Raw genomic sequence first — 13,229 nt, 5'->3', positions numbered from 1 at the left:
ATGTTATTTCCCTCCAGTCAAATGTAAGAGGTGGTGATTGTCATTTTGTCTTTAGAGAATTAAGGGCATGTAAAAGGCCCTTGAAAAAGGATGAATGTGTTACATAACTTGTTTTAAACATAAAAGTTTCCATGACTTAAAAAATTGAAACCCCTCAGTTTAATGCTTTTTCTATTATTCTAGTGGTTCAATATGCCACTTAATTGCTTCTTGGTGGTGACAATCTCTAGAGTGAGGTTGATTAATAAAGTCAAATGCTACAGAGAGCTTAAGAAGGATAAGAAAAGGCAATAGCAAGGTCATTGGTATCTCCTGAAAGAGGAGTTTTAAGTTGAGAGGTAGGGATAGAAGTCAGATTGCAAGGAGGTGAAAAGTGAGTGGGAAGCAGAAAACGGAATGGGGTGTGTTTTGTGTGTGTGTGTGTGTGTGTGTGTGTGTGTGTGTAAAGCTATTTCAGTTACTGAACACATGGTTAAATTTTGTTAAGACATATGGCAAAAATATTCTTGTTTTTAGTAACAAAATATATAATCCTCTGAATTTTACCCCCCAAATTTCACAATTTGAACATATACTAGGATAGTTTATTTCTTAAAAAATTAGTAATGGTATAATTACAAAAAGCACTGAATTTGGAACCAGAGGATCCTGTTTGCCTCAGTTTCCTTATCTTAAAATGAGCTGAAGAAGGAAATGGTTTGAATTCTAGCTCTTCTATTTAGTAGACATGTGATCTTAGACAAATCTTAGTCTTTCTGACTTTCCAGCTTAATCTTAAGAAACATGTAAGCCCAGTTCCACTTCTAAATTCAATTTTAAAAATATTTATTGAGCAACTATGGGCTGCGGAGCCCTGATGAACTTTGGGAGATGAAAAGTTTGAATAAAACCACAGGTGTGCCAGAGCAAGGACCTATTAAGTTTTCAGTGTGAACATTTGAAAATTGGTAAAATGACTACAAGTCATGTCTTGATTTATTGTTTTGTTTGTCTAGACTTCAGAAAGTGAGAAAATGTTAACGAGGCACATTAAATTTAAAAAGTTTATCATACATTTCAAAGAGCTGGTTGTTAAACATTTACTGGCATACCCTTGAATCATAAAATGCTTGTCACTCTTCTCATAGAGATTATCGTCTTGTAAAGGTGATGCCGCACACCCAAATAACTAGAATAGAAATTAAGACTTGGGACCATGGTGCAGTGCTTAAGAGTTCTGGATTTTGACCTGGTTCAAATCCTGGATTTAACCTGTAAGACCTTGGGGATAGGTCACTTCATCTCTGTAGATCTCAGTTTCCTTATCTGGAAATGATAAGATCAGACTGGATGACCTCTAATGCTCCTCACAGTTCTGAATTGATAATCCTAAGAGAAGTTCAAATACAGTCTCCATATTTTTCAGCCTCCATAGGACACAGTTTTAAAAATTCTGTACTAAATGAGAAGTCAATGGTTTAGTTGGAATTAATGCCAAATTCTTGGTCTCTATGTGACCTTAACAAGTTACTGAACCTCTTGTCAAATGACATAATGGATGTCAAGTGCTTCTGGAATGGTCCTGTCCAATTTATACAGCCAAGTATTTCAATATATTGACATTTATATCACAAAGTGTGGTATAAATGAGAAGAAATGGTCAACAGACAGGTACAAAACATGACCTCAAAGAGTTTGAAATATAAATGGAGGAGGAGAACCTGAGAGATACAGTATGTTCCTAAATAGAAAAAATGTGCATAAATATGACATATTATATATAAATTATTTATGTATTTTGAATATTATATGTTATATAATATATGAATATAATAATAGACATAAATGTACATAGCCATATACACAAAAGGACTAGCAGGCAACCAGAGTTAACCTATGGTACACTGGATTCTTAATTAGGGAATGTTTTCTATTTCCTACTTCCATGATTTTGCATCAGCTGCCCTCCATGCCTAGAAAGCTCTCCCTCCTTATGTTAACTGCAAAATCCCTAGCATCCTTCAGGGTCTGACTTTGGTATCACTTCCTACTCATATCTTTTCTGATTCTTCTCATCCCCCAAAACATAATTTGATCTATTTTGCATTTATTTCTGTCCTTATTTCTTCCTTTTCTCCAGTGGAATGTGAACTGTTCATGTTTGGCTCTGTGTCCTTAGAACTTAGCATAGTATCTGGTAATAAATGTTTATTGATCATAATCAAAAGACCCTCTGCTGTAGTCTGCTCTTAAATGGGAGTCTTATGATAGTTAAGGCTGTTTCCTGCATCTGGACTCTGAGCTTCTTCTTCTTCTTCTTCTTCTTCTTCTTCTTCTTCTTCTTCTTCTGGATCCCCCCTATCTGGTCTGGTCACACTGTTGATGGACACCAGAATTTTGTACTATTTTCTACCTATTCTCCCCTCCTGAGGGTCCAGTTCACTCCTCTTGAGATAGTCCGATGTTCCAGCTTCATTCTCTGGGCTCACCATATTGCTGGACAGTGTGAGACCTCATAGGCTTTAGACCTACTGTTGCTCAGAACTCCTCAGCTCAAGAGATCCATCAGTCTTGGTCTCCTTCACCAGGGGCAGGGATTAAGTGTGGGCACAACTCAGAGGCTAACTCAGGAATTTCTTTATTTATGAGGTTCATTGAAGCCCTCTATGCTCAGCCTTCTGAGTGTCAACATGTCCAATAAGTCTATTGGGAGTAGTTCATGTTATCCCCTTTGCTTTTACTTATCCTCGCCCCCTTCTTGTCTTTGTCCTTTAAGGTTTTGGCTCCCTGCCCTGCATTCTCAATGCCTGCTCCAGCGATGTGAAGTCTACTTCCTGCATAAACCTGTCCCTCTCAGGTGCTGGGAGCACCTTTCAGCGCCCACCGCGGCCACGGGTTCTGCTGAAAGCCCCCACCTTGGCAGAGATGGAAGAGATGAACATTTCTGAGGTGACAACTAATGGAGTTATACTGAAGAGAGATCAGAGAAAGAGCTGGGAGGCAGTTTTCTGGAATGAAGTTGGGGTGTAAGAATCTTTCAGTGAGGGTAGGGAACAGGGCTGACTATGAGCTGGGGTCTCTTTGGGTGGCACAGTGGATAGAGCCTTGGAGTCAGGAAGACCCAGATTCAAATCTGGCTTCAGATCATTCATTAACTGTGTGACCTTGGACAAGTCACTTGACCTCAGTCTTCAGTTTCCTCATCTGTAAAATGGGGCTAATAATAACACCTACCTCCTAAGGTTGTCATACAGTGCTTAATGTGCTATATTAACACATCCACATCACCTTTGTATTTAGGCAAAGACCAAATGGGGTGTAAAGGAGAAAGAGCCTGGAATATGGAGATGGAAGGCATGAGAGTCCCACCTCTGACTTTTTATAGCCTGTGTGACCTAGTCTCTCTAGATCTATTTTCTCATCTGTCAACCTAGGGAGTTGGATTATATAATAATCTTTAAATCCCCTCCTAACACTTGCTTAACTCCTGTGAGCCTCTAACAGCCCTCTTTCCTAATCCTGGGAAACATCTTCTGTTTCTGGTTTCAAGACCTTGTGCCCCCAGGGAAAGTGAGTGGGCAGGGACTCTACAAACTAGGAGCCCCTTCATCCATCCTAAGAGACCTCTATTAAGGAAACAACCCCCCACCTACTCAGAATAGATCCCTTCCTGCTCTGTGTCAGGCCTTTTAACTTGATGAAATCAATCATAAATGAAAAGATCACTTGGTTTATTGTCAAAAGACCTAAACTATAATTCTCATTCTGCCACTTACTGGCATTGTGATTTTTTTTTTAAGCAAGTCACTTGACTTCCCTAAACCTTAGATTTCTCATCTGTAAAATGGGTATAACACTGACTGACTATTTTACAGGGTGAGTTTGGTTATAGGCAGCTAGGTGGCACAATGGACAGAGCACTGGGCTTGGAGTCAGGAAGACCTAAACTCAAATCTGACCTCAGAAAATTTACTAGCTGTGTCACCTTGGGCAAGTCACTTAAATTGCTCTTTAGTTCATTTTCTACAATTGTAAAATGGGGATAATAATAGCACCTAGTTCCCATAGTTGTTGTCAGGAACAATGAGATAATCTCTGAAAAGTGCTTAGCACAGAATCTGGCACATACTCAATGCTTAATAAATGCTAGCTATTACTATCATCATTATTATAGCTGATTTGCTGACTATAGGGTTCTTTTTTGAATTCAACTTTAAAAAAATCAGTCACTTTCTATGTGCAAGGCCCTGTGTGAGGTACCATAGGGGATATAAAAGTGAACAGCCCTTATTTAGCCCTTGTTTGGAATGCACTTACAGTCTGATAAGTCTAAGTTAGTTTGATTCAAGGCTTTTCCTTGAGGAGTCCCTAAACCAGGGGTGCAGAAGCAGCACCCTCAAGGCCACATGTGGCCTCGAGGCTGCTGCTTCCCCACCCCTGCCCTAAACCCTCAGGTAGCAGGGAAGGTTTGTTTGCTAAGGCCTCTGTATTTCAAGGTTTTGAGGCTCAGCCCTTGCAGTAATGTGGCCCTAAGCTCGAGGCTGTCATGTTATGAGGACTCAAGCCTACAATGAGACCAGTCAGACAGTAGGTTTTTCTATCTTCTCTTGGAATCCAAGAAATCTTAACCTGCTCTGAGAACAAAGAGAAGGCCCAGGTTATTAAGCAAGGTATTCCCTTTGGATGGTAATGTCTGCCCAAGTAATTCCTTGTAAAACTAGAGGTACAGCTAGTGTCCATAAGGTGATCAGTAAGTCCTGGTGTGTCCCCACAGGAGGAAGAATCTCCAAGTGGGGAGATGAAGAGACCTGGCAGCTCTCTGCTGCCCCTTAAGCGGGACCGCTCCTTCTCTGAGCATGACCTGGCCCAGCTCCAGAGTGAAATGGCCATGGGCCTCCAGTCGGACACTGGCCACCTGGGAGAGCAGGAGCTGGAATCCCGACCCCGCTCAGGCAGCATGCACACATGGAGGACAGACACCACAGACCATGGTAAACCCTCCCTCTCCTGTTCTCACCTGTCTCCTCCAAGCCATGGGAGTGGCCCTGCCCAGGCTCCCTTGAACCTTGGTAAGAGACAGCAGAGTGTGGTGGAAAGAACCCTGGATTCGACTTCAAGAGAACTGGGACTGAATCCCAGTCTGAGACTTAGTATGGTCAGGAACAAACTAATTCACCTCAGTTTCCTCATCTGTTAAATGGGGAAAACAATACTTCTACTCCCAACCTCATAAGGCTATTGTAAGGAAGACCTTTTGTAAACCTTCAAAAACTAGAGAAATAAGAAGAGCGATTTCCTTCCCTCTAGAGCAAGGTACATGAACAGATTGTGAACCTGAATAGAAGGGGGAAAAAAATCACCTTTTTTTTTTTTCACCAACCTTTAACTGAAATGCAGCATCTCCTTCAGTCAGGAATGTTGGGCACAAGTAACATTCCACCAGGGGCTCCAATGTTTTCAATCTCTTCCTGAGAGGGTCATAGTCTAAAGAAGCTGAGAAGCCAGAATTCTATCCATGTGTATATATCCTGCCCAGCATACTAGCTTATTCTCAGAGCCCCAAAGATTTCATTCCACAGCCTGGACGAAAAGCTTATTTCTCTAGCTTGTCACTGATTGACTTTGTCCAGCTCAGTGGTAGAGTTGGAAGAGGCAGTTCTTACACCTGGGACAAAGCAGCATGAAATACACCTTAATCAACTATTAAAGACAAATTTAATTGTGGGTGGGGGTGGGTACAGGGCTTAGAAAGAGACTCCAGGACACTGAAGTCTTCCCCAACCCTTCTTAATTCCAGGGTCTTCCTTCTATTAATTATTTCCTATTTATCCTATATATCGCTTGCTTTTATATATATTTGTTAGCGTGTTGTTTCCTCCATTAGATTATAAGCTCCCTGAAGGCAAGGACCATCTTTTACCTCTTTTTTTTTATCCCCAGAGCTTAGCATTAGCACAGTGTCTAGCCCATAGCAGGCCCTTAATGTTTGTTGATTGATTGGGAGAGACAACCTGGAACACCTGGAGTCCTACCCTAGCCTAAGGAAGGAGAAGTTCTGACCTGTTAACCATTTACCCAAGGCAGGAACTGGGGATGGTTCTTCCTGTTTGTGCTGACTACCAGATCTACCTTTTTCTTCTAGGCTCATTTGCCCTTAACTACAAGGCCCTTAAGGAATCCAGTTCCCCTGCCCACAGCTCTCTTGGCTCAGGAGAGGAAAGACCAGAGGGGAGTTCAGCATTGGACAGTCACTCTAAACACCTGTGGCTGGTGAGTAGTGGATACCATTCTGATGGCCCACTGCCATTACATGGCCAAGGACAAAGGTCTCTCTCTACTTGTAGCTTGGAGGCAGCCAAGTCACTCAAAATTCTGAGCTTGGGGCCATTTAGTCCGGTTGCCTTTTCCTCATCTGAAAACAGAGATGATAATAGCACTTGCTTCCCAGGGTTGTTATAAGGATTAAGTGAGAGATAATATTTGTAAAATACTTTACAAACCTTAAAGTGCTATTATACTGTAAATGCTAGTTTTTAATTGATTGTTGTTGTTAATAATATAATCATCTAAGTACTTTGTTTTTATCTTTTGAGTACAATCCATTAATGCGGTCTTCAAACTTGCCAGCAGTGGAGAACTGTTGGGGTATGGTCTGGGTCGGTGTATCTCAGTCCTTGCAGTATGAATGCCCAGGAAAGCATATTAACATAGAAGGTATTGCTCATCAGCCACCTGCACTACACAGCCAACCTTACCCTATGGGTAGACCATTTACTGCCACCTGCTGGAAAGATTTGCTACTGCTGATTGAAAGAATGTTAGGCATGTTTAGATAGCCAATGTCCAGACTGGAACTGGTGAGGTCAGGATAGGGCATATTAGTGCTGTACTGGGTTGGGTTTTGTGGTACCTGAATTTTGTTCTAATCCCTGCTCCTCCTGTTCACCTTCTGACTTTTCCTTGTGGACCTTCTATCCAGGTGGACACTTGTTAGCTATGTTTCAAATGTGTTACTTTGTGGGGATTAAAATTGTCCAACCTACAATAAAAGAGATTGAGGCAGAGCTCTGAGCCCACAGCACTTTATTAAAGGGCCCATGGTCCCCTTTAATGACGTGGACCTCAGATTTTCCTCACAATCTGAGATGCCCCTTTCTTCTAGGACCTTGTATTTATAGAGATTGATACCCAAATAGACAAAAGAGGCAAGGTAAAATACAGAATCTCATTGGTTGATAGACCTTGCTCTTGAAGGCCCATAATGACACAGTAGCAGGTATATTCAGACTGGGTGAAGCATGGAGTTTCTCTACTGACTAAGTGGTCATAAGATAGTCACTTGCTCATGTTGGACAAGAAAGAATCTGGAGGTACAAAAATAAGTTGGATTTTCCATGTCATTGAGTCACCTCCACAATGATGGGCTTGGTTACCACAACAAGAAAAAACAAGAATGGAGGGCCTCTAGTTCCTATGATGAAGCAAGTGGTCTTATAATCTGCAGTTCACAGCTTTGGGGCATATAGAATTTATAACCACTACCCACATAGAATCATATCAAATTGATTAATACTGATTGGAATAGAGTAGGGGTTCAAATGAATTATCTCTCACAACTTGCAGTAAACTGCCTCACTAAGTAATCTATAATAGGAGGAAAAACCAGTGAGCTAGGAGTTAGACAAGTTGAGGTCCAAGCCCTGCCACTGTGTCGTAAGACTCGTGGAGTGAGGAAGGATGAGGCCCAGGAGATAGTGATATTTCGATTCTGGGTAACTGACATGTAATGCCCTGGATTGAAATAAGGAGGTTTGAAAGAGGAATTCAGTCTTGGACATGTTGAGTTTGGGATGCCTGCCTTCAGGACATTCAGATCAAAGTATATACTAGACATTTGGTGACTTGGGGCTCAGCTGGGTCTGTACATCTGGGAATCATTAGCACGGAGATGGATCATAACCTACGGGAGGTAAGATGCATAGTTGGCAGCAAATTTTCATTGATAATAATGAGAAGTGTCAATTGGTGTTGGCTAGTATTAAAGGAGGCCTCATGAAGCAGAAAGGATCTGAGATGGGCTGTAAAAGATTTATAAGCTTTGGAGAGGCATAAAAGAAAGAGGAGGATATTTATGGTAGGGGAAACAGAGTGGGCAGTGGGAACGACCAGAAGACTGACTTGTCTGGAACAAAGTGTGTGTACTGAAGCATGGGAGCAAATAAGGATGGGTACAGAGAGCTTTGAATATTGAGATGAACAGTCTGGGATATGATTCAATATATCAAGGATCAACAAGTCTTGAGTGCCTGTTCACTATGACATCTACTATTTGGGGTGAAATCTTATTCTAGCCTCCCAGAGTACATTTTGTTCCATTTCTGCATGAAGGTATTTTTCTATATACTGCTAATCAGTGGCAGAGCAGAATCCTATAGGCGCAGACCTCGCCACTTGGTGGGTGTAGCTCTGGGGCCCCACCTAGTGATTCCTTGTTTCTTAGCCCACTTTATTTGAGAATGTTACCGGGATTTCTAAGAACAAGTTTCTTTGCTCTCCTGGAATAAGCAAGTGAGGAGAAGGAAGCGGGGAAGATGAGGTGGTAAGGTCTACTGATGGCTATTAGGGATTCCACCTATTCTCTATACTCCCCAGGCACTACTAAGGTCAGCTATGCTCAAAACTGCCCCCCCTCCCCGGCAACTGAGCCTTTTCAGATCTTCTTTCAATGTCTTTCATCTTCTGTGAGCCTAACTGAATCTCACCCTTAACTCCTCATGACCTCCCAACCTTGTTTCCTTTTTTTTTCTTACAACTGAAAAATTCATTTAATTCCCAGGTATTTGGGCTGGCTGCTAGAGTAAAAACAGGGAGGGAAACTTAAGTTTTCTAGTAATAGGCTATAAGCAGGGGAATGACACAATAAAGTGGTATTTGGAAGGAAGTCTAGCATCACTGTCCAAAATAGATTCAACAGAGAAGAGAGACCTTGTTTAGTCCTCCTGGAAGATTTAAAACTTGTACTTTCATGCCAATGGCATTGAACCCACCATTCTCTTCCTACCCATAGGAATTCAGCCATCCAGTGGAGAGCCTAGCATTGACTGTGGAGGAGGTGATCAATGTGCGCCGGGTGCTGGTAAAGGCTGAGATGGAAAAGTTCTTGCAGAATAAAGAACTGTATAACAGCCTGAAGAAAGGGAAGGTAAGGTGGTCCTGACCCTCAAGGCTTCAATATCCCTGATATTGCTGAGCAGACCTCAAAGCAGTCTGGAGCTCAGGCTTAATTTAAGCTTTGCTTTTTTTCCCCCTTGACTTACAGATCTGTTGCTGCTGTAGAACCAAGTTCCCTCTGTTCTCCTGGCCATCTACCTGTCTCTTTTGTAAAAGGTGAGCCTTTGACCATTGATTAGCCTTGACACTTGGGAAAGGTGCGTGTGTTGGGGAGTGGGGAGATAAAAGACCATAGATTTTAGAGTTGGAAAGGGACCAGAGAGGTCATCTACCTACTTCTACTATGCAGCATAGTAGTTGCTGAGAGTTTTGCAAACCTTAAAGTGGTATGTAAATGTTGTTATTAACATTATTATCTATTCCAACCTCTGAATTTTATACATGAAGAGACTGGGACCCAGAGGCCTAAAAGACTTGACAGTGTCATCCAGGTAATAAGCTGGATTTCAGCCCAGGATTTCTGACTTCAAATTAAGTGATCATTCCTGTTTCCAAGACCTGGATCTGGATAGGGCCTTTGAGACTGCCCTTGTCTGGGAATATGAAATCCCTGCTTCCTTAAGATCTTACAAAAGTCACTTCATTTTCTTGTCTGAAAAGAGATGCAGAAGCAGAGAGACAAACACTCAGAGAAAGGGACACAAAAACTGAGGAAGCCGCAAAATGTGGTGGAAAGATCTCTGTATTTGGAGTCTACTAGTGGTCTGGCTTCAAGCCCCAGTTCTGCTGTTAGTACCTTGGAAACCACTGGCAAGTGACTTTTCTTTCTGGGTCCTCGAACTGCATCTCTTTCCAGCATTAAATTCATGATCTTTTGGCTTTTGATAAGCTTGGACTTCAGGGCCTACTAAATCCTGGTTTCTACCATCTAGGAAATTATCTTCAGCTGAGCTGCAAGTTTAAAACCTAGATTTCTTAGGGTCAGAGAACCCTTCCAAAGTAAGAAGCCTTAGTAATTAGGGGGAGATACAAAGGTTAAAGGGAAAGCATCTGAGGAAGTAGTCTAAGGACTATCAAGAAGGACTAAAAGGTATTTTGGAGTGGGAACAAGTAGAGAGAACAGAACCCTGTACAAAGTGTAGTGGAAATAAAAGAATACCATGGAGTAGAGACCAGGTGGAGAACAGGAGTGGGTGGAAGGTGATGAGAAGATGCAAGGGAATTGGGGAAGAAGGGGTTTCATTGACTCCTGTTCTTCTCAAAAAACACCCTTCCCTTCTTTCTGTTTCAGAGCTGTCTGCTCCTCCTGTAGCATAAAGGTGAGTGACGTACCTGAATCCTGATCAGGGCTCCCAGAGGGTTTCGGTCATGGTGGGCATGACCCATCTACTTGGTCCGAGGGGTTAGATGTTGGGGAAGGCAGAGCGATGTGCCGCGGTCTTTCTTACTAAATGATCTTCCCCCAGAGGGGACAGTTTCCAGCAGAATAAACCATGTGTGGGTTGGTGCTACAGATGTGAAACTTTACATTGTCATACAGGTAACTGTCAGCTAGGTATGTACATAGACAAGTAAGAATAACATGTAAAGATTGTATCAGTCATTTTTAGGGGGTAAAGTGCTAGCAACTGGAGGAATTAGGCAAGGTCTCTTGAAGGAGATAAAACAAGCTAAGGGTTGGAAGAGGAAATGGAAGTGAAAAGGGGGTAGATTGCAGGCCTGGGGGCTGGCCAGTGCTAAAGAATGCAAGTGGGATGTAGATTGTTATGTACAGTGAAATTCAGGTAGGTAAGTTTGGCTAGCTTATAAAGCAATATGTAATCATTCTGGAAATGGACATTAGAGTCCAAGTGAGAAGGGGTTTAAAATGCCAAATTGAGGGGTCTTTATTTTACCCTAGAGACAATAGAAGCCAGAGCCATTGTGGAGTCTTGGGAAGGAGAATGCTCTGCTAGCCTTTCTTCATGTCAGTGATGTTACCCAAGGTCTGAAAGCTCCCCCAACCTTACTCTCCCTTGTATTTATGTTGCAGATAAAGATGCCTTCTAAAAAGTTTGCACACATTCCCGTTTACACTTTGGGCTTTGAGAGCCCTCAAAAGGCTGTGACTGCCAAAGCCATGCTGACGCGGAGGAGAGATGTCTTTCAGTGAGTTGTTTGGTTTTTTTTCATGGTGTCCTTAGCATGGAGATCCAGGAATTAACTTGGGGGGTGGGGGGGGTGGGGGGGGAGGGTACATGAAAAGAATATTGTAGGATCTCAGTCTGTCACATTGGACCTAGAGAAAATCTCAAGGCAGTTATTTCAGAATACAGATCATTTGGGATATTAGTGGGGAACATCAATAGTTAAATGTCACTGGTGTTAGTAGGAAATCAGCCAAGCACCACTGAGTTCCTAGTGTGGAGGAAACACTGCTTGGTTGAACTTTCTAGATTGGAGGAAATATCTCTTGTTTCACACTGTTCTAACTCTCCTAAACTGACCTCCTCTCCCCTTCAAAAAACCCACTCAAACCTTCCCTACCCTTCTACTCTTTTACTCACAGGTCCCTGCAGGGGACAAAATGGCGCAGCGTGGAAGAAGAATTCCCTCACATCTATGCCCATGGCTGCATCCTGAAGGACGTCTGCAGTGACTGTACTAGCTTTGTAGTGGATGTGGTCTGTTCCAGCCGGAAGAGTGTGGATGTCCTCAACACCACGCCCCGGAGGGCCCGCCAGACTCAGTCCCTCTACATCCCTAACACCAGGACTGCCTGGGACAAGTGATGATCTTCTGTGTTCCCTCTCACCCCCCACAGCCCCACCTTATTCAGACTCTCCATCCTGGTGACTAACAGCCCTGAGTTCCTCAAGCACTCCCTTTGGGCATGATGATGAGAGAGGCCTGTCTCTCCAACATTGCCTTGCTCTAGTCATCAAGCTTTGGGTGGTACTTTCTGAGTCCCAAGTCTATCTCTTGGGTCAAATTAGAATGGAGTCCAGTCATAAACCATGCCCATAGCCTTCCCCACTCAGCACAGCTCCTCCACTTAGAACCACCTCTTGGGTAAATGAATTGCCCTCTGAGTTGTGCATGTACATATATACATATATAGATACATTTATATAATATATTCAGTCTATATATTTATATACATTGTTTACTGGGACCTAAAAGATGAGATCCTCTTTTGGGGTCAGGGCTCACCCAGAGGCACTTGGGGTTCCCAGGCATTTCTGTGGTGGAGGCTGACTCTGGGACTCTTCTGAAGGCCCATGAGAAAGGACATGGCCCTCCCTATTGAAGTGGGCAGAAAAGTCTGCAAAGATAGGGTAGAAGGAAAAATGAATTTTCTCGAGTCCAGATTAGGAGGGGGAGGATAAGTCAGGGATAAGAGGAGAAAAATTGGAGGGGAGATTTCTAGCTACTCTACAGCAACCCTTGTAGTCACTAGATGGCTTTTGGCAAAGATTTGACTCTTTGCTGTTTCCTCAATTTCCTTATTCTCACTATAGGTGTGAGGTCAAGGAGGGGAGGAAACGGTTTCTGTTCCCTAGATGAAAGTCCTGGGCAATGAAACTTCCATTTCCTTCTGTCCTGGGGTGGATTAAGCCTGTCTGCCTCTACTTATTCTGGCTTAGACTTAGACTTTAAAGGGTAAAGGACATTAGTGCAGTGATGGATGAGTTCCACTAGGAATGCTTAGCTCTGTTGAGATTCCTTCCTATGTGAATCTAAATGAGCAGTCCCTGGTCCCAGTAGTCTAGCGGGTCTTGACTTTTTCAGGGCTGTCTTTGGGGGTGTGAGTGGAGGTTGGGAGGTACACTGAGGTGTACACAAGGGCTTAGGGGCAGAGGGAAGAATGGTTACTAGTTGGTTCTAACCTACCCTTCTTGTGCCTTCCCTCATCCACTTTCATAAACATCTCTCCTTCTCAGGAGGCTCAGGAGTTTTCCAGAACTTCTTTAAGAAGGCTCTCTCCCTGATCAACTTCCCTTTGTCTGTTCTGCCTATAGTAGGGAAGGATGGCAGGGCAGCCAAAATGAAAAGAGCCTGGGAAGTTGGGACGTCCAATCACCCACAGTGCTGAAATT

General features: G+C 42.9%; 1 protein-coding gene across 1 annotated transcript in view; it reads left to right on the top strand.

Annotated features, from left to right (window-relative positions):
• Positions 1–13,229, top strand: part of SPIRE2 (spire type actin nucleation factor 2) — a 55,863-nt gene that overhangs the window by 41,629 nt on the left and 1,005 nt on the right. The window contains exons 8-15 of the mRNA XM_069085510.1: positions 2,756–2,928; positions 4,754–4,970; positions 6,122–6,249; positions 9,047–9,181; positions 9,299–9,366; positions 10,442–10,469; positions 11,183–11,298; positions 11,699–13,229. The exon at positions 11,699–13,229 is cut by the window's right edge and continues 1,005 nt beyond it. Of these exons, the coding sequence (XP_068941611.1) occupies positions 2,756–2,928; positions 4,754–4,970; positions 6,122–6,249; positions 9,047–9,181; positions 9,299–9,366; positions 10,442–10,469; positions 11,183–11,298; positions 11,699–11,921 (1,088 nt within the window). The 3' untranslated portion in view covers positions 11,922–13,229. The remainder of the gene's footprint in view (positions 1–2,755; positions 2,929–4,753; positions 4,971–6,121; positions 6,250–9,046; positions 9,182–9,298; positions 9,367–10,441; positions 10,470–11,182; positions 11,299–11,698) is intronic.

Source organism: Petaurus breviceps, unplaced genomic scaffold, assembly GCF_028583685.1.
Source record: "Petaurus breviceps papuanus isolate PSGF00001 unplaced genomic scaffold, PetGlider_PUasm1.0 176, whole genome shotgun sequence".
NCBI lineage: Eukaryota > Metazoa > Chordata > Mammalia > Diprotodontia > Petauridae > Petaurus > Petaurus breviceps.
The sequence above is the reverse complement of the archived record's forward strand: the minus strand, read 5'-3'. Positions and strand labels throughout refer to the sequence as shown.